The 27,847-nt window shown below is 42.5% G+C and overlaps 1 protein-coding gene and 1 non-coding gene across 8 annotated transcripts; one reads left to right on the forward strand and one right to left on the reverse strand.

The window, feature by feature from the left end:
* Positions 1 to 244: 244 nt before the first annotated feature.
* On the forward strand, positions 245 to 26,930 carry ZBTB5 (zinc finger and BTB domain containing 5). 7 transcript variants are annotated; one of them, XM_070375630.1, is made up of 3 exons: positions 245 to 470; positions 16,912 to 17,070; positions 24,525 to 26,930. In XM_070375630.1, exons 2-3 carry the CDS (start codon positions 16,967 to 16,969, stop codon positions 26,557 to 26,559), a joined length of 2,139 nt encoding a protein of 712 aa, XP_070231731.1. In that variant the 5' UTR covers positions 245 to 470; positions 16,912 to 16,966; the 3' UTR covers positions 26,560 to 26,930. The 7 variants fall into 7 exon arrangements, with proteins under 7 accessions (XP_070231731.1, XP_005911212.1, XP_070231736.1 ...); XM_070375631.1 differs by lacking the exon at positions 245 to 470 and adding an exon at positions 1,018 to 1,772; XM_005911150.2 differs by lacking the exon at positions 16,912 to 17,070 and having other exon boundaries at positions 246 to 470.
* LOC138989067 (U6 spliceosomal RNA) lies at positions 12,780 to 12,886 on the reverse strand. The gene has a single exon (XR_011465300.1). It is a non-coding gene; the product is annotated as a U6 spliceosomal RNA (small nuclear RNA).
* Positions 26,931 to 27,847: the final 917 nt, after the last annotated feature.

The following is a 27,847-nucleotide window of genomic DNA, read 5'->3' on the forward strand; positions in this document are numbered from 1 at the left end:
TAACAGTTTTACGTGTTGTAAGGCAAACGGTTATTGGTCGCAGGGCTCACGGATTCGGTCGGTAGTAAACACAGCGAGGTTCTTGGGACCCTGGATTGGTCAGCTTTCCGGGGACAGAGTAAATTCCTCCGGATTCCGAGCATCGACTGGCTGCCCTTCTGACGCTGCCCCGCCCTCTCCCCTTCTGATTGGTTGCAGCACGGGCTGGGAGAGGAGGAGGAAAGCCGCGGAGTATGTGAGTCGTGTTGCGTCACTTCCGTTTGCTGTGGGCAGCCGCCGCGGTATTCTCAGAGTGCGGTGGCGAACTGGCTGATGGAGCTGAGGGACTAGAGGCGGGGTGGGCGGAAAAGGGAGGAATCCCATCACGGAGGCGCCAGCCTGGACGTTTCCACGTCCTCCGACACTGTCGGGTGGGATCGGAGAAGGGTCACCGCCTCTTCCTTCGAGAAGGGGGGCGGAGCCCGGCTCAGGTGAGGCGACCCTGTCAACGCGAGCTATGGTGGCGCGCGCGGGCGCGCTCACGTGGAGACGGTTGAGCTCTAGGGGTGCTGGGTGGGCGGCGCGAGCGGGGTCTCGTCCTGGCGTCCAGACGCGCGCAGACGCATACTGGTTCCCCTCCACACCCTACCCCCGCCTACCCTGTCTGTCTTTCTGAGGGAGTATTGTTAACCCTCGGAACGGAGGGGCCAGGCTAGTGGGAGGCGTGTTCTGCGCAGGCGTCCCCCGTGTCCCGACGCCAGGCTGTCTGTCCGCAGGGTGGGGCGGGGGTTCTTGCCCACTTGCATCTGCCGGCGGGCGACGTTGGTTACGGGGCTCGGGTGGGAACGGCTTGCGACCAACAGCCTGGCGAGGTGAATAGAAGATCTGCGGGATGGGGTCGGGTGGCTCCCTTGCACCCATCCTGGGTCTTTTTGAGCGACGAGGTTTCATTTCATCAGAGCAAGGCCAAGGCGGTCTGGAATCGGGAACCGGAGGCTGACCCTGCACGGATGGAGTTAGTGTTTTGGAATGCCCCAACTTATCAGAGGACTCAAGTGTTTATAGGCATTTATTGGACGGCCTCTGCTTCCAAGCTTCGTGCTAGGAGCTGTGGGGAATGCAGTGGGAAGAACAGCCTTGCCCCCTCATCCCCTCGTTTGGAGGACATAAAGATTTATACTACTTAGATACTGCTTTCTGGCATCGTGGAGGGTACTGTGGAAGCTAATTTCTAAATCGGACCCAAATTCTTAATAATTTGGAGGAAAAAAATATAGGTAAAGGCGCAGCAAAGTCTTGAATACTAAGTAGTATGCTTGGGTTCTGGTTAATTTTAACGAATGAAAGTAAGAAACCCTTCACCTTCAAGAATTGAAGCAAAAATCCAAAATATGCTCATATACCTTTCAGTTGTAGTAGGTAGAAGATATTACGTACGTTGGGATCTTTCTTTAGAGGTTGAAGAGAATGCTGTGCCTTAGACATCACTGATGATTTGTTATCCTTGTTCTGGCTGTTGTGATTTAGATTAATTTAAAGAAGGTGGGTTAGGTGTCTCATTGTTTTCTGGAGAAACTGCGTTCTGTTTTTGTGGTTTCCGTGGTGAGCGTGGTAAGCTAAAAGATTAGCAGAGAGAGAAAGAGACCAGGTGGAGAGAGGAGAGAGAGAGGATTTTGGAAAAAAGCCCCTAAACCAAGGGAAGGCCTCCTTCTACTGCTTTAGTCTGGTCTGGAAATCCCAGGAAATTTGGGAAGACTGGCTTTGCCACCACTGTTGGCTTGGTGACCTGCCAGGTAAGACTTAACTGGTTAAGGGCTTGTTCTGGGCTCTTGTGTTTTGCTAAATAAAACGAACCAGGACTTTTAGAGTCCTGAAATCAACATGTTTTCTTGCTTTCCCTTTTCTTTCCTAAAATTTGTGTCAAAACGTGGTTCGCAGGGGATACTGGCAAGCTGTATTCTGGCTATTTGAAGTGTCTAGCAAAATCCTGAAAGTGATCAGATTTGGAAGAAAAGCATTTTAGAGTGGGGTGTTTTGCTAAACTTAGGGGGTCAGTGCTCTCAAAAGAGGCTTTGTCTCAAGACTATCACGAGAAGTTGAAGTCATTAAAAAAATACTTGGGTACAGAATGTATGTATGGGTAAATGTTTAGTATTTAAAGTACTTCGTGTGAATTATGTTGGAGTTCTTTAGTATGGGCAAGACTTAAAAATATCTTATGTACAGTGAGAAATGACAAAATTTGCTCTAGTGCTGTACAGAGTCTTGAATCTGCCTCAAATTCTCTTTGGAATGGGGAAAGAAAAGCCCAAGGTATTGATTCCATATTAGTCTAAAGGTTTTGTTTTTTTTAATGTAAGTCTATTGTAAACAGATACTTTTCCTGTCTGTCAGTTTTAAGAACAAGAGTTCCTTTTTTTTTTTTACCGTATTTAACATTTCTCAAATATGGATGCTGTCCAGTAAAGCCAGATTTTATGAGTGTAGCAGGTGGGATGGAATGTAACTCTACAAGGCACCTTTTGTCTAAATATAAAGTGAACTGAGGCTAAAAGACCAGCTGTTTCTGAGTGAACTATTGCTCTTACAGTTGTTTTCATCATTTCCATCACTGAATAGTGGCTTTTAATCTCCAGATTCCAATTTTAGGAGGTGCCTTGCATTTGACTAATTATACATTTATTAAAAGCTTTGAGTTACCTTTCTGACAGCTCAAACAGATTAGGAATTGTGTTAGAGTACTGACATTTTAGTGTAATATAGATAGATTACGGTTTTAGTATCTAAGATTATTTTATCTGTAGATAATTTTCCTTGTGATATTCTAACATATCTGAATGATATGTTTAAGGTTCCAGTATTTCCTTGATTCTAAACTGCATTCTGTTCACATTTTAGTATTAACGACCCAGGAGGTGGGGGTAGGGTGCCCTAAGTGAGCATTCTGCCATAGTTTAATTGGCAGCGCTTTCCCCCCCTAATGTTACATTAAATGGGGTTGCACTTTATAAGCAGTATCATCCTAGATTTAATGAAACATGGTACTATTAAAAGACTTTTGTATCCAATTAATTCCATGTTAATTGTAACCAATTAAGTTTCCAAATCTGCCTTTGCACTAAAAAGAAAGTTTGTTACTGAAAAGAATCCCATTGAAAGTAATATTTTTCCTTATATAGATGGAAACTAGCAAACTGATTTGTTTCTTTGACATTTTAAAGGATGATTGAGTGCTGGGTCTGCTTTTTGGAGACTATGCTTGGTGCTTGTTACTTTGTGTACTTGATAACAGTTTACAAATGCTTTATTTCCTGCTTCTTAAAAGTTTAAAATAATCAGGGTGAATCACTCCCCCTTTCTTCTGTACAAGATGTTGTTAACTTGGTGTAATTGATTTTTCAATACACCTTAATTAGTGAGTTATAATTTAAAATCCACTCAGCTGTCTTTCTTTAAAAATGCAAGACCTTCAATTTTGTAGTCCTTCCGTTTTCGTCTCTACTGCAGAGAGGATCTGCCAAAGGAGTACAGGCAGAAGAAAACCCACTGTTTGGGGGTTCTGTTTTGAGAAGAATCACAGATAATGCAAAAATCTAAGCACATTTAGTAACATACATTGTATTTTATTTTGAATAGAATGTTAAAAGCAGCTCAGCAGGTGAAGTATCAGTTGCTTGCTGAATACTCTTGATTTGATAAATAATTCATAATGAAGGGATATACTGCTTTGAAAGTAAACTTGGTATAATAAATGAATTAAATCCATTTTTCATCTTCTTCCTGAAAAGGCACCATCAATAATAGTGTCTCCAGTGCTTCAGAATGGCTTTCTTCTTGATAAAAGTTTAGTTTTTTTTCTTAAGAAATATGTATCTTGATCTGTCAGGGGTAAAAGGCAATAAAGGCTGTTTTTAAAAATTGCTGAAAAGGTTGTGTGTGTCAAGGGCAACTCAAATGGGTGTCAGGCAACATTTTCTAAATAACAGAAAATATATTTAGACTTCTTAAAAATGTTAAAATATAGTCTCAAATATACAAGCAGCTAAAAGAAGCCATTGATGAATGGTTTCTATAGATTTTTTCATACCTTTGTGAAGTTTGTACCATCGTCTGAGTGTTAAGTGGCTACAGATGTTTTTTTATCTGGATAATCAGTTGGCTGGCTAGTCATTGTAAATTTTAGGAAAATGTAGCACCTGAGAAAGGAACATTTCTGGGACAATACAATGCAGGTGTAAAGTTCTGAACAGGATAAAGCAGCGAAGTTTGTTGTAAATTATTTTGAAGTTGAAGTGCAGTACTATCAGACTCTGTCCTGGAACTGACTGACTTGGGCATGCCCGTCTTTCAGACAGCATCCTGCTGGTGGGCCACCATCTTGGCTGACCATCTCCCTGACAGGTTTAGGCAGATCAAGATCTTCCCCTTTTAGCAGGTGATCCTGCCACGGGGAATGCATTCTATTACTCAGCCCCTCTTCTCCACAAAGCTGTGCTCTCTGATTCTTGTTTGGCACCAGCCTCTTGGAGGGCAGGGTTGGGAGGAGCGATAGGCAAGAGCAGTGGAAGGAGAAGAAAAAGCTTATCTTGCATCCTGCTGACCTTCCAAACTAGGGTCTTTTGGCGGTGACAAAGGCTTGGCAGTGTGGTCTTTGGTGCTGGCAGCGTGTAGTATTGGCAGTAAAGGAGGATTTGAGGAAGAGAAGAGCAGCCCATGCTCCCAGCTCTCTCAGAACCCTTACTCTAATTTTCACTCCTTAGCTGTTATTTTACACACCTTTCTTTTCACTCAACTTCCAGTTCTTGACCCTGACCTTGCTTTTCAGCTTCATCCCTCCAATCTCCTAATCCTTATTCCTAACCTTTGCTCACAGTCAGTTCAATTCAGTTCAGTTGCTCAGTCGTGTCCGACTCTTTGCGACCCCATGGACTGCAGCATGCCAGGCCTCCCTGTCCATCACCAACCTGGAGTTTACTCAAACTCATGTCCACTGAGTCAGTGATGCCATCCAACTATCTCATCCTCTGTTGTCTCCTTCTCCCACCTTCAATCTTTCCCAGCATCAGAGTCTTTTCAAATGAGTCATTTCTTCGCATCAGGTGGCCAAAGTATTGGAGTTCATCAGTCCTTCCAATGAGTATTCAGGACTGATTTCCTTTAGGATGGACTGGTTGGATCTCCTTGCAGTTCAAGGGACTCTCAAGAGTCTTTTCCAACACTACAATTCAAAAGCATCAATTCTTCAGCGCTTAGCTTTCTTTACAGTCCAACTCTCACATCCATACATGACTACTGGAAAAACCATAGCCTTGACTAGACGGACCTTTGTTGGCAAAGTAATGTCTCAGCTTTTTAATATGCTGTCTAGGTTGGTCATAACTTTTCTTCCAAGGAGCAAGCATCTTTTCATTTCATGGCTGCAGTCACCATCTGCAGTGATTTTGGAGCCCAGAAAAATAAAGTCTGACACTGTTTCCACTGTTTCCCCATCTATTTGCCATGAAGTGATGGGACCAGATGCTGTGATCTTAGTTTTCTGAACATTGAGCTTTAAGCCAACTTTTTCACTTGCCTTTTTCACTTTCATCAAGAGGCTCTTTAGTTCTTCTTTGCCTTCTGCTTTAAGGGTGGTGTCATTTGCGTATCTGAGGTTATTGATATTTCTCCTGGCAATCTTGATTCCAGCTTGTGCTTCTCCAGTCTAGTGTTTCTCATGGTGTACTCTGCATATAAGTTAAATAAGCAGGGTGACAATATACAGCCTTGATGTACTCCTTTCCTGATTTGGAACCAGTCTGTTGTTCCATGTCCAGTTCTAACTGTTGCTTCCTGACCTGCATACAGATTTCTCAAGAGGCAGGTCAGGTGGTCTGGTATTCCCATCTCTTTCAGAATTTTCCACAGTTTGTGGTGATCCACACAGTCAAAGGCTTTGGCATAGTCAGTAAAGCAGAAATAGATGATTTTCTGGAACTCTCTTGCTTTTTCCATGATCCAGCGGATGTTGGCAATTTGATCTCTGTTTCCTCTGCCTTTTCTAAATCCAGCTTGAACATCTGGAAGTTCACGGTTCACATATTGCTGAAGCCTGGCTTGGAGAATTTTGAGCATTACTTTACTAGCGAGTCACACTAGTATTAATAATTGTGTACTGTCTCTCTGGATATTCTCTTATCAGCCACTGGGCCTGTGTCTTCCTGGTGGCTGAAGTTTTGTGGTTGGACCTAGGTTCATACCTCTTCTCCTTCACTTACTGTACTAGTCAGGTGATGTTGGCCCTAGACATGGGGATGACAGTCACTGCTTGACCATCCATCCATAGGAGAGAATATGTACCCACAGGACCTGGCTCTTAGTAGGCATTCCACCCTTTCATCCAACTAATTGAAGTATAGTGGTAAGTGTAGTGCAGTGTTACTTAAATTGCACAAATGCTTTGACTGTTTTCTACCATCATAACAGGTTAAAAGGCATACTTCATGAGTGAACTTGGAAGGTAATATTGCTGAGAAAATGCTAAGTAATTTGTTTTGTAAATTTGAGTAGCACAATATATGTATAAATTGAAGGCTACCTTTACACTAAAGTTCCATTTATTCTATTTTTTAAAGTGAGATTCCACATATATGCATTTTCCATATATGTGAAACTTAACCTATTTCAGTGCTATTTCAAACTTTTTGAATTCCTTAGAATTCCTTTACGCATTTAAAAATTGTTGATGACTCCAAAGAGTTTGTGAGTTATAGCTATGATATTTAACATATTAGAAATTAATATTGAGGGAAAATTTTAAGTGTTCATTAAAAATAAACCTATTACATGTTAACATAAATAACATATTTTTATGAAAACTGTTTTCCAAAACAAATATCTAGTGAAAAGAGTGGCATTAAAAAAAATTTTTTTTTATTTTTTAGAACAGTTTTTGATGTATAGAATGTGAAGATAGTACAGAGTCCCCATAAATATAAACCCACACCCTGCTTCCCTATTATTAACATCTAACATTAGTATGGTACATTGGTTATAATTAATGAACCATTATCAATACTTTATTATTAATTAAAGTCCATTCTTCATTCAAGCTTTCTTAGTTGTTTACCTCCTGTCAATTTTCTGTTGCAAGATCTCATTGCTAAATATAATGACATTACATTTAGTCATTTTGTCACCTTAAGCTCCTGGCTGTGACAGTTTCTCATACTTTCTTTGTTTTCAGTGACTCTGATAGTTTTGAGGAGTACCAGTCAGATACTTTGTAAGATATCCCTCAGTTGGGATTTGTCTGATTTTTCCCACAGTTAGACAGAGGTTATGGGTGTCTTCGGGGAAGACCATCCTCATGACAGGAACATATGGTACATACCAAGATGGAGACTATCAACATAATTTATCACCGTTGATGTTGCCTTTGGTCACCTGGCCGAGACAGTGTTGGTCGGATTTCTCCACTGTTACGTCCCTTCGCTCCCCTCCCATCCCCTCCCTTTCCATCCCTTACCCTGGGAGGAAGTCACAGTAAGGAGTGGAGAGTTATGTTCCAGCCCCTTTAAGGGCAGAGTAGCTACATAAATTATTTGGAATTTGTCTGCACAGCAGATCTGTCTCCTCTCTCATTTATATCAATATTGACCTCTGGATATTTATATTTTGGGTTATAATCCAGTACTATTTATCTTTTTGTTCAATTGTTCCAACTTTGGTCTTTGAGAGCTCTTACTCCTGTTGGGTAAGAGCTTTCACCTACTTCCATTATCATGTTTGTTTGCTTGAAGTACTTCCTTACACTTTAGTACTGTGAGATGCTGCAGGCTTATTTTGTATATTTCCTGCCCCAGTCCTAGAACTATCCACTTCTTCAAGGAGCCCTGGTTTCTTTTTTTAGAGAATTGTATTTGAAACCAAGTTCTAGGTACCAAGAGTGCTTGGAATGGCAGTATTTTACATTTTTTGCAAATCTCTTTAATGTCTAATAGAAGACAGGTGGATTCTCATACTTGCTTCTAATATTCTAATTGATGTGATATATTTATTTTTATTTTTGGCTGCACTGTGCGGTATGCAGGATCTTAGTTCCCCAGTCAGGGATCAAACCTGTGCCCCCTGCCTTGGGAGTGCAGAGTCTTCACCACTGGACTATCAAGGAAGTCCCTTGTGTTATACTCTTGATTAAAGCCTGAAAGAAAAATCAAGCATCTCACAAATGTGTAGTTGGAAGAGTATTTTAGTAGCTTTTTCAGATGAACTTGGATATTCTCTTCTGATACTGTAACAAACTTGACAGATGTAATTTTCTTGAGTGTTTAGTTGCTGTAGGATGTGAAGCCATATCATATGGTTGCATTAAAATATATTAGTTTATATCTTGCACTTTGAATTTTTTTACCCATACATTATTTTGTGATATGATTACAACATTGGATGTTTGGAAAATATTGTTTCACTGAGTTACGCAGATCTTTCAAATGTTGACCCACTTGTTATACAGTATTTTAAAAATCACATGACATTAACATTACCAATGGTCTTGTCAGAAGACTTTGAGTTTTGGGATGCTTTGAAGCCTATGGTGGCAAACACAAATTTTCCAAAAGGTTTGTTTTCACCTAAAAGCTCAAATTTTATCATAGGCAGCAAATACTGTAGATTGTTTTCATTGAAATGACAGGCTCATTTCGTTTTCAAGAAAATGTCTGGCAGATACTCAAGTCTGAATAACCATAGTTTGTCTGTTGTTTGTTCTTCCAAGTAAAAATGGTATTTGAAGAAAACAGTTCAGCTTATGTCTCAAAAATTACACAAGTAGTTTTCCTTGAGACAACGTATTTCAGTATGCAGTACAATTGCTTCAAGTGCACTTCACATTTCATCTCATGTATTCTTAAAAAAAAAAAAAAACCTGTTCAAGAATAAAAATTAGTGATAGAAGAAGGGAAAGGGAGATCAGATACCCTGTAGAGTCAGCTTCCTTGTGCTAGTGGCTTGTCCAACACAGACAGAGACTGCGTTCTGGCCAGATGGTTCCTGCTGCCCAGTTCAAGCTTAGATGGCCAGCCTTCCCATCAGTTCTGTGAGCAGACCAGTAACCTCTCAGCAACTTACCTTTATGCTGCAACCCAGAGCCCTGACATACTGTGAACAATACATAAAAAAAAAAAAAGTGCTTTTTACAAAAGTTATCTGAAAAAATGATAATAGTCTTTAGTTCAAAATTGTGTGCCTCTCATGGTTCGCTTTTCTGATGACTCACGGTAATCATTAATATCAGTTATGAACATTCACTCTCCAGTACCTGTCTTTCTAGCCTAACCTAGTTTGCAGCCAGAGTGAATGCATTGCTTCCCCCACCTCAAACCTTTCCCTGCCTTTACCTCTGTCTAGAATGTACTTTACATCTACAGTTTATCCAAATCCAAACCAATAATTCCTAGCTCTGGTATCAGAACCACCATGAAGCTGAAAATACCCTTTGCCTTCTCTGAGCTCCTGAGTACCATCATCTCTTGGTGGCACTTAATGCTTTTCTCTTTGAGCTATGGTTATCTGTGTATGTCTTGTTGCCCACTAAGCCCCTGTGACAGTAAAGACTGACTGTGCCCTAGAAATTCTCTGATCCACAGTGCTTAATCTTAAACAAAGTAGGAGCTTTAAAATGTTAGATGAATGAATTTGTAAATCAAATTCACAAGCACCTTCCTTGGCTTTTAAGATCTTTAGGTTTAATAGCCTCTCTAGTACATGCTGCTGGGCCCCTTTTCCCCCTTAGTGGGTCAGCTGTCCCTTTTTGCAGCTGTCAGCATGCAGCCGCCTCTGGTTCTCATTCTAGAATTTTTTGTGCCTGTCTTCAGTTAGTTAGAAAACTAGAAAAACTTGAATTTTGTTTGTTTGAAACAAAAGACTATTGTGAGGGCTTCAGGACTTCCCTGTGAGGAAATCTTTCATATATGTGTAGGCTTTGATCTTTGTTTTGGATTTCTGAGATTTCTTCTTTCTGACTTCTGGCTGATTTTAGGGATAGTTGTGATTCTCAGGAAAATGACTTGTTGGGTAATATGGTGTTATATTTCATCTATATACAAAATTCCAGTGGTTAAAATGCCTTACGTCCAATGCAGGGGGCACAGGTTTGATCCCTAGTCGGGGAAGTAAGATCCCACATGCTGCATGAGGGGCCAATAAAATATCTAAAATTACTTTACAAATACTTCATTGAGTTTATATCAGGCACTTTGGGAGAGAGAGAGGAAATATAGTCCCTGGCCTCCACAGGCGGTTTTAGTAGAAGCATTTTGACTTTGCACTGGAATATAAGTAGGGCGCTAATAACTTATTCAGACTGAATTATAAAGTTCTAGGTCAGCTAATTCCTAGGGGTTTTCCACTGGAAAACAAGGTGGTGAAGTGTGAGCATTGAAGAGTAGGGTGAGATGGTAAGGGCTTCTGGCATTAGCTTGACATCCCCAGTCATGCTCATGTTCAGTTATTTATGGACTTCCTTTTTAATAGACTTAATCTGTCCAATTTCAGCTTCCCAGGTGGTGCTAGTGGTAAAGAATCCACCTGCCAATGCAGGAGACATAAGAGACACGAGTTTGGGTTGGAGAGATCCCTGGGTTGGAAAGATACCCTGGTGGAGAGCATGGCAACCCATTCCAATATTCTTGCCTAGAGTATCCCATGGACAGAGGAGCCTGGCAGGTTACAATCCATAGGGTCACAAAGAGTCGGACATGACTGAAAAGTCTTAGCACACAAGTCCAATTTCTGAACCAGCCCTGACACAACAGAACCAGAGATACCATGAAATTAGTCATATCCAGTGGTTAAGAATCAGCCTGCTAATGCAGGGAACATAGGTTTGATCCCTGATCCAGGGAGATCCCACATGCTGTGGCACAACTGAGCCCTTGCTACATGACTGCTGAGCCCACATGCAGGGCTGCATCCCTGAAGCCTGCATGCAGGCTAGAGAAGCCTGCATGCCTAGAGCTTGTGCTCTCCAACAAGAGAAGACACCACAATGAGAAATTTGCTTGCTGCAACTACAGAAAACCCATGCCCAGCAACAAAGACCCAGCACAGCCAAACTGAAAGAAAGAAAGTAGGCTGATGGATGTGGTATCTGAAGCTAACCTTAGGCACCTGCGTGCCTAGCTAGTCTCACTCAGTTGGTCAGATCAGAATATGGATGAATTGTAGGATTCCAGGACTTGGAACCCCATCAAAATTCTAGCCTGCTTGACTGGGACCTTGCCTGTTTTGTACTCTTATACATTCATTTTCACTTTTGTCATCTCTACAAGTAGAGGGAAAGTTCTGTTTATATTTCTGCTAGGGTTTTATCTAGATTAGGGATACTGAACATAAGAGTTCTTAGAATGTTAAGATGCTTCTTAGTGGTGGAGCCTTGCAGGTCCTCCCTGGCAGATGGGCAGCAGATCGCTTGCTGTGTGGTAGATGATGTTTGAGTATGGGTGTACTTTTCTTTACAAACTAAGTATATTGTTGAAAAGCATGTGGGTAGGTCAGTATATACATCAGATAGTTTAAAATGTGCTATTAACTGGCTTGTTCTCCTAGAACACAAATGAAGTTTTTTTATTAGTCTAAGAAAAGCACTATTAGGAAAGGGAATCTACTGAGAAAACAGTTAGCTCTTGATCATGTTAATGTAATAAGCAGTGGTATAAGTGTATTTTCTTAATTATATTTAGTTTGGAGGTTACTAACAATCTGTTCCTACAGATAAATATTGTAGTGTACACTTGCTTCGGGTCAAACACAGTTCAGTTTATTTGCTCACTTGTGCCCGACTCTTTGCGACCCCATGGACTGCAGCACGCCAGGCCTTCCTGTCCATCACCAACTCCTGGGGTTTACTCAAACTCATGTCCATCGAGTCGGTGATGCCATCCAACCATCTCATCCTCTGTTGTCCCCTTCTCCTCCCTCCTTCTATCTTAGAAATTGGTAAATTATTTGCAGTATCTGCTGCCATATAAACGCAGTCATGTTTTGAAATCTTTTAAAAAGATATGAAGCTTTTTTCCTTGGTTTTAAGGCTTCAGACAGGCAGCTTTTCATAGAACACTTATCTTCTTAGCATGAGCTCTTTTATAGCTTTTAGACTGGATCTCTGAGTTTGTTAGAGATGCTTCTGAGTTTTGAATAAGCATGATCTTGATTCATGACTCCTTTCCATCACATTTCATACCTCCCAAACTGACTGAAGTTTTAAAATACTCTTTTTAGATCCAAAAATGTTTCAATATAGCCATGTTATTTATATTTTTTATAAAGATTATGATTTGAGCTTTACTGTGTGACAGAGATCCAACATGAACCTGGTTAAGGTAAAAGGGGAGTTTGTTGGCTCATGAAATAGAAAGTCCTAGAATCATACCAACTACTGTCATGGCTGGATCCCAGGGTCTTGATGTCATCAGTACATTGTCTTTGGAATTGCTTCCTTCTGTGTTGGCTTCATTCTCAAATAGGCAAAAATCGACACCATCAGTGTTAGACTTACATCTTCCTCACAGCTTGCAGTCTGAGTGAAGAGAATATCTCTTTCTTTTCCTCTCTCTTTCTCATTTTTTTTGAGATAGTCCTTCCTTTTCTCTTCTCTAACACTGGCATTGATAAGGATCTCAGTGAGGGACTTGCCCGGAGATCCAGTGGTTAACCCACTCTGAGTGCAGAGAGTGTGGGTTTGATGCCTTGTTTGAGAACTAAGATCCAGAATGCCATGCGGCACAGCCCCCCCCCTTCCCCCAAAAAAAGGATCCCAGTGAGTGAAAAATATGAAATGCTTAATGAATTTGTGTGTCATCCTTGCACAGGGCCCATGCTAATCTTCTCTGTATGGTTCCAGTTTTAGTATGTGTGCTGCCAAAGCAAGCACAAGAATATCTGTTGTTTTTTTTTTTTTTTTTTTAATGGTACCAGCAGAAGTCCCCAGGGCAGACTCTAATTCTGGTATGGCTTGGGTCACATATCCATCTCTGAAACAATCACTGTAGTCAAGAGAAGTGGTTACCAAATTAGCCAGGCCTCCCTGGATCTTCTGGAACTCAGAGGTTTGGGGGCATTCATCTGTTCCATGTGGACTAAGAATGGTTTAAAAGTGATTTTCCCCAAAGATTTTAATAGACACCCCTCCCCCCCAGATATTAATAAAAGTGTCCTTTGGGGATTGTATTTGAATATTGATTTGTTGGGAGATGCAACGTTTCACACTGTTTCAGTTATTTATTGCTGTGTAACAAATCAAAGACCATCCCCAAGAAAAAGAAATGCAGAAAGCAAAATGGCTGTCTGAGGAGGCCTTACAAATAGCTGTGAAAAGAAGAGAAGCCAAAAGCAAAGGAGAAAAGGAAAGATATGAACATCTGAATGCAGAGTTCCAAAGAATAGCAAGGAGGGATAAGAAAGCCTTCCTCAGCAATCAATGCAAAGAAACAGAGGTAAACAATAGAATGGGAAAGACTAGAGATCTCTTCAAGAAAATTAAAGATACCAAGGGAACATTTCATGCAAAGATGGGCTCAATAAAGGACCAAAATGGTATGGACCTAACAGAAGCAGAAGATACTAAGAAGAGGTGGCAAGAATAACACACAAGAACTGTACAAAAAAGATCTTCACGACCCAAATAATCACGATGGTGTGATCACTGACCTAGAGCCAGACATCCTGGAATGTGAAGTCAAGTGGGCCTTAGGAAGCATCACTATGAACAAAGCTAGTGGAGGTGATGGAATTCTAGTTGAGCTATTTCGGATCCTAAAAGATGATGCTGTGAAAGTGCTGCACTCAATATGCCAGCAAATTTGGAAAACTCAGCAGTGGGCACAGGACTGCAAAAGGTCAGTTTTCATTCCAATCCCAAAGAAAGGAAATTCCAAAGAATGCTCAAACTACTGCACAATTGCACTCATCTCACACTCTAGTAAAGTAATGGTCAAAATTCTCCAAACCAGGCTTCAGCAATACGTGAATCATGAACTTCCAGATGTTCAAGCTGGATTTAGAAAAGGCAGAGGAACCAGAGATCAAATTGCCAACATCCGCTGGATCACTGAAAAAGCAAGAGAGTTACCAGAAAAACATCTATTTCTGCTTTATTGACTATGCCAAAGCCTTTGACTGTGTGGATCACAATAAACTGTGGAAAATTCTGAAAGTGATGGGAATACCAGACCACCTGAGCTGCCTCTTGAGAAACCTGTATGCAGGTCAGGAAGCAACAGTTAGAACTGGTCATGGAACAACAGACTGGTTCCAAATAGGAAAAGGAGTATGTCAAGGCTGTATACTGTCACCCTGCTTATTTAACTTGTATGCAGAGTACATCATGAGAAACGCTGGGTTGGATGAGGCAAAAGCTGGAATCAAGATTGCCGGGAGAAATATCAATAACCTGAGATATGCAGATGACACCACCCTTATGGCAGAAAGTGAAGAAGAACTAAAGAGCCTCTTGATGAAAAAGACTCTTGAGAGTCCCTTGGACTGCAAGGAGATCCAACCAGTCTATTCTAAAGGAGATCAGCCCTGGGTGTTTTTTGGAAGGAATGATGCTAAAGCTGAAACTCCAGTACTTTGGCCACCTCATGTGAAGAGCTTACTCAGTGGAAAAGACTCTGATGCTGGGAGGGATTGGGGGCAGGAGGAGAAGGGGACGACAGAGGATGAGATGGCTGGATGGCATCACTGACTGGATGGACATGAGTTTGAGTGAACTCCAGGAGTTGGTGATGGACAGGGAGGCCTGGTGTGCTGCAATTCATGGGGTCACGAAGAGTCGGACACGATTGAGCGACTGAACTGAACTGAACTTGATGAAAGTGAAAGAGGAGAGCGAAAAAGTTGGCTTAAAGCTCAACATTCAGAAAACTAAGATCATGGCATCCAGTCCCATCACTTCATGGCAAATAAGTGGGGAAGGATTGGAAACAGTGGCTGACTTTACTTTTTGGGGATCCAAAATCACTGCAGATGGTGATTGCAGCCATGAAATTAAAAGACACTTGCTCCTTGGAAGGAAAGTTATGACCAACCTAGACAGCATATTAAAAAGCAGAGACATTACTTTGCCAACAAAGGTCCTTCTAGTCAAGGCTATGGTTTTTCCAGGCTATGGTCATGTATGGATGTGAGAGTTGGACTATAAAGAAAGCTGAGCACTGAAGAATTGGTGCTTATGAACTGTGGTGTTGGTGAAGACTCGTCAGAGTCCCTTGGGACTGCAAGGAGTTTCAGCCAGTCAATCCTAAAGGAAATCAGTCCTGGGTGTTCATTGGAAGGACTGATGTTGAAGCTGAAACTCCAATACTTTGGCCACCTGATAGGAAGAACTGACTCATTTGAAAAGACCCTGATGCTAGGAAAAATTGAAGGCGGGAGGAGAAGGGGACAACAGAGGATGAGATGGTTGAATGGCGTCACTGACTTAATGAACATGAGTTTGAGTAAGCTCCAGGAGTTGGTGATGGACAGGGAGGCCTGGCATGCTGCGGTCCATGGGGTCGCAAAGAGTTGAACTCAACTGAGCGACTGAACTGAATTCTTTTGCAACTTTTTTCTAATTGTGTGTGTTAGGGTGGGGGTAATTGTGGTCTCTTCAGGCTCTTTTTATAGTTTTAAAAATAAATTTTACTAAAGATATATATATATGTCTCAGTAATTTGCTAAGTACATACACATAAGTCAAATAATCCAACAAGATTTGTTAAGTACTAGGCCTTGGCCCCCCTGCATCCCATTTCCTCTTCCCCAAGACTCCCACTTTCAACTCTTAGCTAATTCTTTTGATATTTATATACATGTATGAAAAGCTATGCTTGGATCTACTCAGTTTTTCAGTTTAAACATAGTCTATTGACTTTCCCTGGTTAGAGATAAGAATTTGTCTTTTTATGAGTCTGTTAATTTCTCCTTATAATTTCTCCTACTAGTTTTGCCCTGTGCATTTCAGTGCTCACTCCCCATTCCTCCATCGCCCACTATACTTAGAATTTTCATTAGATCAGCAGTTCTCAAAGTATAGTCCAAGGACCAATAGGGGCCCCTGAGAGTTTTTCAAGGAGTCTGTGAGGTTAAAACTATTTTCATAATGATACAAAAACTTACTTTTTTCACTGTCATTCTTTCATGAGTGTACACTTGTGTGTGATATTGCAAAAGCCTGATTGCAGAAGCAATATGAGCATCCAGCTGTCTTCAGTTAGTGCAAAAATGTAAAACAATGCCTCTCTCCTCATTATTATTTAATTTACTGTTTATTTTATCTTTTAAAACTTTTTATTTGGTATTGGGGTATAGCTGATTAACAGTATTGTGATAGTTTCAGGTGAACGGTGAAGGAACTCAGCCATATATATACTTGTATCTGTTCTCCCCAAACCCCCTCTCTCATCCAGGCTGCAGTATAACATCTTTCATGAGTGTACACTTGTGTGTGATGTTGCAAAAGCCTGAATGCAAAAGCATATATGAGAATCTAGCTGTCTTCTGTTAATGCAAAAATGTAAAACAATTCCTCTCATTTTTTTTGGTGGGAGATACTATTTTTCATAAATTAATATGTAATTATATACTGTTATTTTAAAATTAATTTAGAAATATGTGTTTTTAAGTAGCCTCAGTTTTTAAATTCCCTAGAGCTTTATTTCCTTATCATGGCCTATGGAATGGCTCAGTAAATGCTAGTTGGACTACCCTGGTGGTCCGGTGTTTGGGTCTCTGTGCTCCCAGTGGGTTTGACCCCTAACTGGGGATCTAGATCCCGAATGCTGCAACTAAGACCAAGGGCAGCAAAAAAATATAAAAAGATAATGCTGGTTAAAGATGTCTGCGCTGTCTGTGCACGTGTGCTGTGACACCAGCTCTTTTGACTTTCTGTTACTTTTCTTCTCTCGTTTTCAGGTTGATCACCTCACCCCACTGCGTGTAGAGCAGTGTGTTACAAAGTCACCTGCACATGGCACGCGTGGATAGGGGCTCAGACTGTCAGAGGAATGCTAGAGTAGCCGCTGTCCAGAGCCTTGAACACCCCAGCCTTTACATCTGGATAGGCTGTAAATCGTGAGTCCCATTTTCCGAGGTAGAATCATAGTTACAGTGCAGATAGGAGAACTAGGTTCCCTTGGTCATAGGTACCTGAGTGGGATCTGGATGCAGATGTGAGCAATATGGAATGATTTGAGCATTTAGAATTACTCTGGCCCATCCAGGAGACATTTGATTAGTTAAAATTAAATAAAATTAAAAGCTCATTTCCTCAGTTACACTAGCCACATTTCAGGTGCTCTGTAGCCGCCAGTGACTAGCAGCACAGCAACTATGCTGGTGATTTCCATCACTGTAGAAAGTTTTACTGGATAGTGCTAGTCTAGAAGGTGCAGTGGCGGCTACTTTTCTGAGCAGCTAATCCAGAGCAGGGTCCATGCAAAGTTCGAGTGGCCGTGGCAATAATGATTTCCATAATGTGGTTGGACGCTCTGCTTCATTCCAGTACTGCTCTCACACCCTCCTGGAGATTTTGTGAGCTTCCTGACATCCTTTAATCATAAATCCCCTTCTCCTTAAATCAGTTGAATGAACTTATTGTATTCAGTTAAGAGCTCTGAGTTATCCTGAAGTGCTTCCTGACACTCTAGATACTGGAAAGAACAGTTGAATAATTTAATTGGCCAGTTTTATGGCTAAAATTAGCTTTTATCGTAGTGGATTTGATTTCTATTGCTAATCTAAATGATCATAAATTGACTGATTACATGATATTGAGATAAAAGAATATTATCATTAAGGAGAAATTAGTTTGGAGTTATCTCTAAATGGGCAATTCAACACAGTTATTAATTTATAGAGAATGAGTGTTTCTCCAGGTTTTGATCATCTCTAATGTCACGATTTAGTTTCACAACTTCTAGAGCCCCTTAAGAAGATAGGAGCCCTGGGTCTTCCCTGGTGGTCCTGTGGTTAAGACTCTGCTTTCCAATCCAGGGGTTGCAGGTTCGATCCTTGGTTGGGGAGCTAAGATCCCACATGCCTCTTGACCAAAAAATGAAACAGAAACAATATTGTAACAAATTCAATAAAGACTTTAAAAAATGGTTCGCGTCAAAAAAAAAAAAATCTTAATTTAAAGAAGAGGAGGAGGAAGTAAGGAATCCTGTATTGCCCTGACAGTAAGGCACAGCAGAACATTATAGTTCTGTCCCTAAGGTGCTTTGAGAAGAGCCTGGAGTACTCAAGTTGATTTCAAGGACTGTTTGTTGGGGCATCTAGTGTAGGGCTGACAATCTCTAAGTGATATCAAGTTATATGGACTGTTTACCTATTTTCCAACATTATTTAAATCTCTGGCTTTTTTTCCAGGGCATGTTTAGCCACCTCAATAGTCTCTTCACATAGGTTTCTGAGCCCTCGGAATTTCCTCAGAATGGTACTTTTGAGACTACAGTTTCCTTCCTACTTATGCCATTTCTATAGAAAGGGGATTGAACATTAAGTGTTTGACATTTTAGTGAATGACCTTTTGTGGAAAAGAGTGGTGGTTTCTTGTTATACTCAAGGTAACTGACATTTCAAAAAATAAGGAGGCTATTTTTCCTCAGATAGTCATATTTCTGCTTCTTGTTGAAAAGAAAGGCATTGGACAGAATATCATTATTCTTTCAAACTGATATGCTGCATCCAAATACCACTTACTTGGGGAGTTAGTCTTTTATGTTCCCCTCATCTGTTAAGTCAGATTAATAAGCCGTACCTGGCAGGGTTGTTTTGAAGATTAGAGATAAAATAAGTGAAAAGTACTTAAGATGGCACTTCAGCAGTTACTACAGCATTGGTTCTGGTCTCCATATTAGGAGAGAAAGCAGTAAGCTCAGTGTCTGGTGCTGCCTGCTCTCACCTAACAGGGCCCCAGTCGACATGGTCTCAGTTAAACTCTCAGAGTGACTCTGAGGCCAGTGCAGCTTCCTAAGACAACTCCCTGTTTTATTTCTTTTGAATAAACTTGAACCAGAATGTTTCTTCCCTGTTACTGCTATAAAATAATCACCTCCTTGGAACTTGACACTTATTAGTATACGTGTTTACTTTCCAAGTCAGGGGCTGTCAACTTGTGAGCAGTGATGGCTTTTTGTCTAACCAATCTCCCCAAAGCCTTGAGCTCTCTGGTCCCTGATTGATTGAGTAGGGGTACGGGCACGTGTGCTGCGCTTACCGTTGTTGACCCTTCACTCAACAATGAATATGGCCAACTCATGGCCACTGCTTTGAGGCATTTTACCATCAGCAATTTTCAAGGTACAGCAAAGGCCTGTGGCTTAATACTCTCATGGCACTGTAGACCCTTGGTTCTGATGGATTTAGAGTTTGTCATTTTTGTTACTTCCCAAGGATCTTGGGGTGTGTGTTCTCTGGTTACTTGTCATTTCGCTCAATCAAGAAGACTTGGCCTGCTCTGTGGTGCTGGGCCACTAGAGCAAGTGGGCAAGCCTGGTGTGCAGCTTGGCATCCATGTTGCCTTCTGCTTGCAGTAATCCTTGCAAAGTGCCATAACGGTATCTGTGAATTTGGAGATGTGCAAAGATCTCAGGGTGCGTGCCTTTAGAATGTCAAGGATCTACCATGTTTTTTAAAATTTCATTTTATATTGGGAATTCCTGGGTGATCCAGTAGTCAGGACTCCACACTTTTGCTGCCAGGGGTCAGGTTCAATCCTTGGTTGGCCAAAAAAAAAAGAATGCATTTTATAAAAGTTATTGTGTGTGTGTATATATTTATATTTTAGAAGGCACATAGTTCCATAAAGTTTAGAGCTAAAAATAGCAGTCTTCCATCCCGACCTTTTCCCTCCAAATTCCCTCCTCAGAGGCAACCACTTTCACTTGTTTCAGTTTGTTTTCCCACTACCGACTTACGTATTTCCAAATAACATTCTTATATTACTGTTTCTTGAGGTAGTATTTGAGATAGTATTTCTTGACTAACAGGGAAGGTGGCAGTTTAACTTGCTTTCCTCTGCCCTGGCCCACAAGCACACTGGCCTTCTCTTATGCTTCCAGTATCTCAAATGTGGCTCTGTGTTCACATCATTAGGACTCTGTAAACAGACTACACAGGGTATTGCAACTAAACAACCATTAAGTTTTTAAATTGTCCCATTTTCAGTTTCATTTTTCACTTTCATGCATTGGAGAAGGGAATGGCAACCCACTCCAGTGTTCTTGCCTGGAGAATCCCAGGGACGGGGGAGCCTGGTGGCTGCTGTCTCTGGGGTCACACAGAGTCGGACACAACTGAAGTGACTTAGCAGCAGCATTTGAAATTCTTGTTTTATATGATGTCTTCACATTGTTACAGAACTGTTAACTTGTTAGCACCCTCAGCCGTGTCATGTGATCTGCCTGCCCCCTCTTCCCTTGCGGGGGACTCTGGTCTCAGCTTCCTGCTCCAGTCTGCTCCCCTGCCCTGCTGCCTACCTGTCACCTTGGGCTTCAGCAGCATCTTTAAAAATTCTCTTTGCCTGTTTTCCAGGATGGGTCTCAACTTTCTGTATTGTCTTCCTTTTCTTGGTTTATTCTCAGCTTCCTTAAGCACAACCTTTAATAGCTTCCGGAGAAAGGTATGTGAGAGGTAAACTTTGGGGTTCCTGTTTGTCTGAATATGCCTTAGCCTACCCTCATAATTGATTGATAGTTTGACTGGGTATGGTCTAAGTTGGAAATAATTTTCTTGGAGAATTTTAATGGAACTATCACCTTTTACCTTCCAATATTGCTTTTGAAAAGTCTAATGCCAGTTTTATTCCTGATTCTTTGTTAACTCCCCCACTCCAAACTTTCCAGATCTTTATCCTAAGTGTTTTAAAACATTACTGTGATGCACCAAACGTGGGGATTTGTCCATTGTACTCATATTGCTGAGTACCTGGTGGAACTTTCTAGTTTGAATAAGTAACTTCTTCAGTTCTGGGAATTACTCTTTGCTGATTATCACTGTCCTTTCTGTCTTTTCTCTTTTTGTATTCAGACATTGGACTTCATTAATTCTTTTTTTCCTTTGTTCATTCATTTTTATTTCTCCTTTGCCTCGTCTGCCACATTTCTCCAGCCATATAATCTTCCAGCCCTTCTAGTAACAACAACAACAAAATTTTTTTGCAACTTTAAATTTCCAATAATTTTGTTTCTGGAATATCTCTTAAAAAAAAAAATTAAAAACAGGAGCTTCCCTGGTGGTCCAATGGCTAGGACTCCATATTCCCAGTGCAGGGGGGCCGATTTTGATCCCTGGTCAGGAAACTAGATCCCACATGCCACAATTAAAGATCCCACAACTAAGACCCAGCACAGCTAAATAAATGTTTTTTAAAAAATTAAAAACTTTCTCTTCTTGTTTTGTGGATATAGTATCTTAGCTCTCTGAGGATGTTAATTATAGGTGCTTTTCTTTCTTAGTTCTGTTTCTTCCAGATGTGTTTCTGTTTGTTTAGAACTTTGTTTTTCATGTTAGAAGTTCCCCCCCTCCAGTTTGTGGTGTTCCTGAGTAACTGGAAGCTGAGTTAATAGGCCTTGAGGACTGGAGGCTTCACCGTGAGGAAGTTTGATGGGGTCCCAAGTGTTCTGCTATTGGAGGGACTTCCTGGGCATATGAACCCAGCTGCTAGTCTTCTGTTGGTGGGGAGAGGGGTGAGGGGAAGCGTCTTGCCTTCTGATGCCGACTTTAACTTCATGCCCACTTGTGGATGTAGCAGCTGGTCCCAGCCTCGCGAGCACATGCTGTCCTGAGTACAGTTTCTCTGGTTCAGCCACACAAGCCCAGCAGGGGTCTGCAGGCTTCTTCCCTGCAGACGCCTTTCCACATCCCCTGGCAGAGCAGGGGCCTCTTCATGCTTTCCACCTTAGCACTTGCAGTACTCTATTGTATTTGAACATTGATTAGTCTCTACTCCCTGAGGGTAGAGATCCCATCTGTTTCGTCGATCATTTTATCTCTAGTACCAGGCACACTAGGTGCTCTGTCTGCATGTGCTTGGATTCTGGAGTTTAACCACTAGATTCTGCTTCCCCCCCTCCCAGAAGACCAGAGGGTCCTTCTTTGGAGAGGATGAAATAGGGTTTTAAACTTTGTGGCTCCTTCAGCTTCTACAGAGTCTGTGGGCAGGGGGCGCAGACGCCTCTTTGGGGATATTGACCCTGTTTTCTAACCACACAGTAAGTGTGTGTCCTGAGCACGCATCGGGGACACAGACTTTGAATCAGCAGACACGTAGTTCCTGGGAAGTATACCAGTTTCTTAGGAGAGAACAAATTCTTGTTTCTAATGAGTCCAGGAGATGAAAATGTCCAGATATTTAATGATTCCAAACTCAGCTTTGGAAATTTTTCTACTTAGTGATGTGATCTCTTTTTTCCTTTTAACGTTTATGAAAATTTTCCAATGTATGAAAAATAAACTTTGAAACAAATGCCAGACATCATGTCATTTCATCTGTAAATATTCTAGTGTTTTCTCTTTAAAAACTATTCCTTTGGGGAAAAAAATCAGAATGCCATTATCACACATAAGGGGTAAAAAAAAAAACCTAGTAATTCCATAGTATTATCAAAGATATATGTGATGTTCTAAGCAGTCTGGTTTTATTTTCGTCTTTTTAAAAAATATATATATTTATTTATTTGGCTGCACTGTCTTAGTTGTGGCATGTGGGATCTAGTTCCCTGACCTGAGAGTGAACCCAGGCCCCCTGTATTGGGAGCACGGACCACCTGGACCACAAAGGAAGCCCCTCGTTGGTTTTAGAGAAGCCCTAAAGTTCAAAATGTAGTCTGAAATGGTGGTTTTAGACCTTGCTCATCTCCTGTTTTTCTTTCCGCGTTTTTTTTTTTTTGAAGTTTAATTAATTGAGTTTTACTGTGGTATAATACGGAAAGTTATGACCAATCTAGATAGCATATTCAAAAGCAGAGACATTACTTTGCCAACAAAGGTCTGTCTAGTCAAGGCTATGGTTTTTCCAGTGGTCATGTATGGATGTGAGAGTTGGACTATAAAGAAAGCTGAGTGCTGAAGAATTGATGCTTTTGAACTGTGGTGTTGGAGGAGACTCTTGAGAGTCCCTTGGACTGCAAGGAGATCCAACCAGTCCAATCTAAAGGAGATCAGCCCTGGGTGTTCTTTGGAAGGAATGATGCTAAAGCTGAAACTCCAGTACTTCGGTCACCTCATGCGAAGAGTTGACTCATTGGAAAAGACTCTGATGCTGGAGGGGATGGGGGGCAGGAGGAGAAGGGGACGACAGAGGATGAGATGGCTGGGTGGCATCACCGACTCGATGGACGTGAGTTTGAGTGAACTCCGGGAGTTGGTGATGGACAAGGAGGCCTGGCGTACTGCGATTCATGGCGTTGCAGAGTCAGACATACTGAGCAACTGAACTGAGCGACTTAAAATTCCCCATTTTAGGTGTACAGATCAAGTATTTTTAGAAAATTTGATGCGTAATCATCATATTAGAACATTTCCATCATGTCCCTGAAAGTCACTTATTGCAGTCCTGCCCTGAGCCCAGCCCCAGAGAGCCATTAATCTATTCTCTGTATCTGTGCGTTTACCTTTTCTGTGCCGCAGTGTGGAACCTCCGTTTGTTTTTTTTTTTTTGAGTAGACTTCTAGCCAGTCCTTTTGTCTTGGCATCATTTTTGCTGCACTTCCTCTGGCACCGTGGCAGCCAGTTCTGAGCCTCTGGGTGGCTGGGGACTTATAGATATAAGTCAGATTTAACCACTGCTAGTTTTAATTGTTGTTGTTTAGTCTCTAAGTCATGTCCGACTCTTTTGTGACTCCATGGACTGTAACTTAGGGTTCAGTTTTCTGGGTGTGCTAAGTCAGCACACATTTGTTTAACTGCTCACCAGTTTCCAAAATGCCATTAATACCTCTTTCCCATTCTTTTTTTCTTGTGAGTTTTTACCTTTAAAACAACAACAAATCAAGAAACATTGGTGTCTTTTTAACGGGGTTTCGGGAGTATGTATGGGGTGGAGAGGGTAAATGCATGTGTGCAGTCTACTACCATTTGGAACTGGACATCTTCCCACTAATGTTGATTTGCACTTTTCATCATTTAAGGTCGCCAAAAGTCTCAGTTTAGAGTTTCTTGGAGTTTGTTGTTCTCAGGAATGCAGAACTCTTGACTTCTCAGGTATAGATGCTGCGTCACCCACATATTGGTCTTTTCTAACAATGGCCCCAAGTGTTAAAAGTGGGTCATTTAAGATGAAGGGAAACCTGTAAACAGCCAGTTGCTGATCTGCGCGTGTCCATGTAGATTTCCGAGGCTGTTAGCTGAGTCAGCATTTGCTCCTTATTGGACAGGTACTTAGTCGTGTGCCCCCATCAGAAACACCACAAGTTTTGAAAGGTCCACGCTTGGCCATTCATGCCTCTCTGGTCAGTGCCCGCTCTGTGCTCTGACTTTGACTTAAGCTGTTCTGCATGTTAATTCTTTTTTTCTTTGTATTGTAGGATCATGGATTTTCCTGGTCACTTTGAACAGATCTTCCAGCAGCTGAACTATCAGAGACTTCATGGCCAGCTCTGTGACTGTGTCATTGTAGTGGGGAACAGACATTTCAAAGCCCACCGCTCAGTACTAGCAGCATGCAGCACGCATTTCCGAGCCCTGTTCTCAGTGGCAGAGGGAGATCAGACCATGAACATGATCCAGCTGGATAGCGAAGTGGTGACAGCAGAGGCCTTCGCCGCACTGATTGACATGATGTACACCTCCACTCTCATGCTGGGGGAGAGCAATGTCATGGATGTCTTATTGGCAGCCTCTCACCTGCACCTGAACTCTGTTGTTAAGGCATGTAAACATTACCTGACGACACGGACGCTGCCCATGTCTCCCCCCAGCGAGCGTGTTCAGGAGCAGAGCGCCCGCATGCAGCGCTCCTTTATGCTGCAGCAGCTGGGACTGAGCATTGTGAGCTCCGCCCTCAGTTCCAGCCAGAGCGGTGAGGAGCAGCCAGCCCCCATGAGCTCCTCGCTGCGCGGTAACCTGGACCAGCGGACGCCCTTCCCCATGCGCCGCCTGCACAAGCGCAAGCAGTCTGCGGAGGAGCGGGCCAGACAGCGCCTCCGACCCACCCTGGACGAGTCTGCCATCTCCGACGTGACGCCAGAGAACGGGCCGGGGGTTCATTCCCGGGAGGAGTTCTTTTCTCCAGATTCTCTGAAAATCGTGGACAACCCTAAGGCGGATGGGATGGCCGACAACCCAGACGACAGCACCATCATGTTTGACCAGTCTTTCGGCGCTCAAGAAGATGCCCAGGTGCCCAGCCAGTCCGACAACAGCGCCAGCAACATGGCCCAGCTCTCCATGGCCTCCCGTGCCACTCAGGTCGAGACTAGTTTTGAGCAGGAGACCACAGCTGAGAAGAGTGCTTTTCAGTGTGAAAACCCGGAGGTGGGCCTTGGTGAGAAGGAGCACATGAGGGTGGTGGTCAAATCTGAGCCCCTGAGCTCTCCTGAGCCTCAGGACGAAGTGAGTGATGTGACCTCCCAAGCGGAAGGCAGCGAGTCGGTGGAGGTGGAGGGGGTGGTGGTCAGTGCTGAGAAGATAGACCTCAGCCCAGAGAGCAGCGACCGGAGTTTTTCAGATCCCCAGTCTAGCACTGACCGGGTAGGGGACATCCACATTTTGGAAGTCACCAATAACCTTGAACATAAATCCACCTTTAGTATTTCAAATTTTCTTAACAAGAGCAGAGGAAGTAACTTTAGTACCAATCAGAACAATGACGATAATCTCCCAAACACAACCAGTGACTGCAGGCTGGAGGGGGAGGCCCCTTATTTGTTGAGTCCAGAGGCTGGGCCTGCGAGCGGGCCCTCCTCGGCCCCTGGTGCTCATGTGGAGAACCCATTCAGCGAGCCCGCGGACTCCCACTTTGTCAGGCCCATGCAGGATGTGATGGGCCTACCGTGTGTGCAGACCTCAGGCTACCAAGGAGGAGAACAGTTTGGGATGGATTTTTCTAGGTCCGGTTTGGGATTGCACTCCTCCTTCTCCAGGGTAATGATGGGTTCCCCTCGAGGAGGAGCCAGTAACTTTCCATACTACCGCCGCATAGCTCCCAAAATGCCAGTGGTAACTTCTGTCAGGAGCTCACAGATCCCAGAGAATTCTGCCAGTTCCCAGCTAATGATGAATGCGGCCACATCCTCATTTGAAAACGGCCTCCCTTCGCAGCCCGGCCCCCCGCAGCTGACGAGGGCATCTGCTGATGTCTTGTCAAAGTGCAAGAAGGCCTTATCGGAGCACAATGTCTTGGTTGTAGAGGGGGCTCGCAAGTACGCCTGCAAAATCTGCTGCAAGACTTTCTTGACCTTGACAGATTGCAAGAAGCACATCCGTGTTCACACAGGTGAAAAACCCTATGCCTGCCTGAAGTGCGGCAAGAGGTTCAGTCAGTCCAGCCACCTGTACAAACACTCGAAGACCACCTGCCTGCGCTGGCAGAGCAGCAACCTCCCCAGCACTTTGCTCTAGCCTGACCTCGAGATAATGCCGATGCCAGTTGTAGGACTGGAACTAAAATCTCTGGTTGGTTGGTGGTTAATGCCATGGGGTTTAAGACTTCAGGCTGTGAGTGGCTCTTGCAGATTTCGAAGACTAATAAGTGGAGAGTTCATAGGTGTAGTGCTTATGCTGCTGCATTTCTGAGTGCAGTGCACACATTCAGAGGAGGGATCCAGTCCCTGAAACCACATTCTTCCTTAGGGTTGAGTAATGCAGTCGGAAAGTAGTCTGTAATTGATGTTAGAAGTGGCACATTGAAAAATTAAACGTTGAAGTGCAAAAACATTTTTTAGCAATTTTTGTAAAACTGAAGCATTTAATTAAATTTCCTATATACCTTCTGATGAGAATATTATATACTTGTATACAGTGATGCAAAACGCACTTAGGTGTAACCAGTGGCAACTTTGTGCCTGTCTAAAAGGAACACCCTTGAGGACACGCCTGTCTGCCAGAAATGCTTTAAAGTTTATCATGAGCTGGTTCTAGGCTTCAGAAAGTACTGTATTTTTTTTTGTCTGATTTGCAGTCACAGATGCTGCACTTTGATGGTGCTGACACTGGGTCCAGAGCGAGCATTCTCTGGACTAACAGGTGTGTATATACTTTTGAAAACATCGTTGTTAGATAGATGTTTTAACAATTTTTCCCAGTTTTAAAGACAAAGTTGTAAAAGGAGTGTGTACTTATGAATAGGGAGCGACAAGTAAGGTGTTGTTTCTGTATGTGCTGTTTTAGCGGTATTTTAACCAACTTGTATTACACACGTTACAGTTTGGAAGTCAGAAGAGCTAGTGTCGTCTTTGTTCTGATGACGTGCAGTCCTGTTTAGTGGGGTCTTCTACGGCGCGTTTACCCTTTGTTCCGTGCAGATTTCGGGGGCCGGTCCAGCCTGACACATCTCACCCAACAACAAGCCCGTTTTCTGCTTCGCTTCTTCACACTTTCATGCCACTTACAGCATCTTTCCTGGGCCTAGATTACTGTTTTCAAAAGGTAAAAAACTAACCAAAAGTGAAGTCGACCCCCCTCCATCGTGGGCTTTATTACTGTTCTATTCTGTGGTTTTAAAGTACAGACCCTGAGCTTCTGTTGTTGCCCCAGCCCAATACTGAAGGTTTAAAATCCAGACACAGCAGTGTTCATGGGTGAACATTTTCCCATCTCTATAAGAGGATTGGGTAGCCCAGAGCATAGAAGCCACCAGGTAGCATCTGAGACAGTCTGAGGAGATCCCTGGGTGACTGACCTGGCCTTC

Source organism: Bos mutus, chromosome 8 (genome assembly GCF_027580195.1).
Source record: "Bos mutus isolate GX-2022 chromosome 8, NWIPB_WYAK_1.1, whole genome shotgun sequence".
NCBI classification, from domain to species: Eukaryota; Metazoa; Chordata; class Mammalia; order Artiodactyla; family Bovidae; genus Bos; species Bos mutus.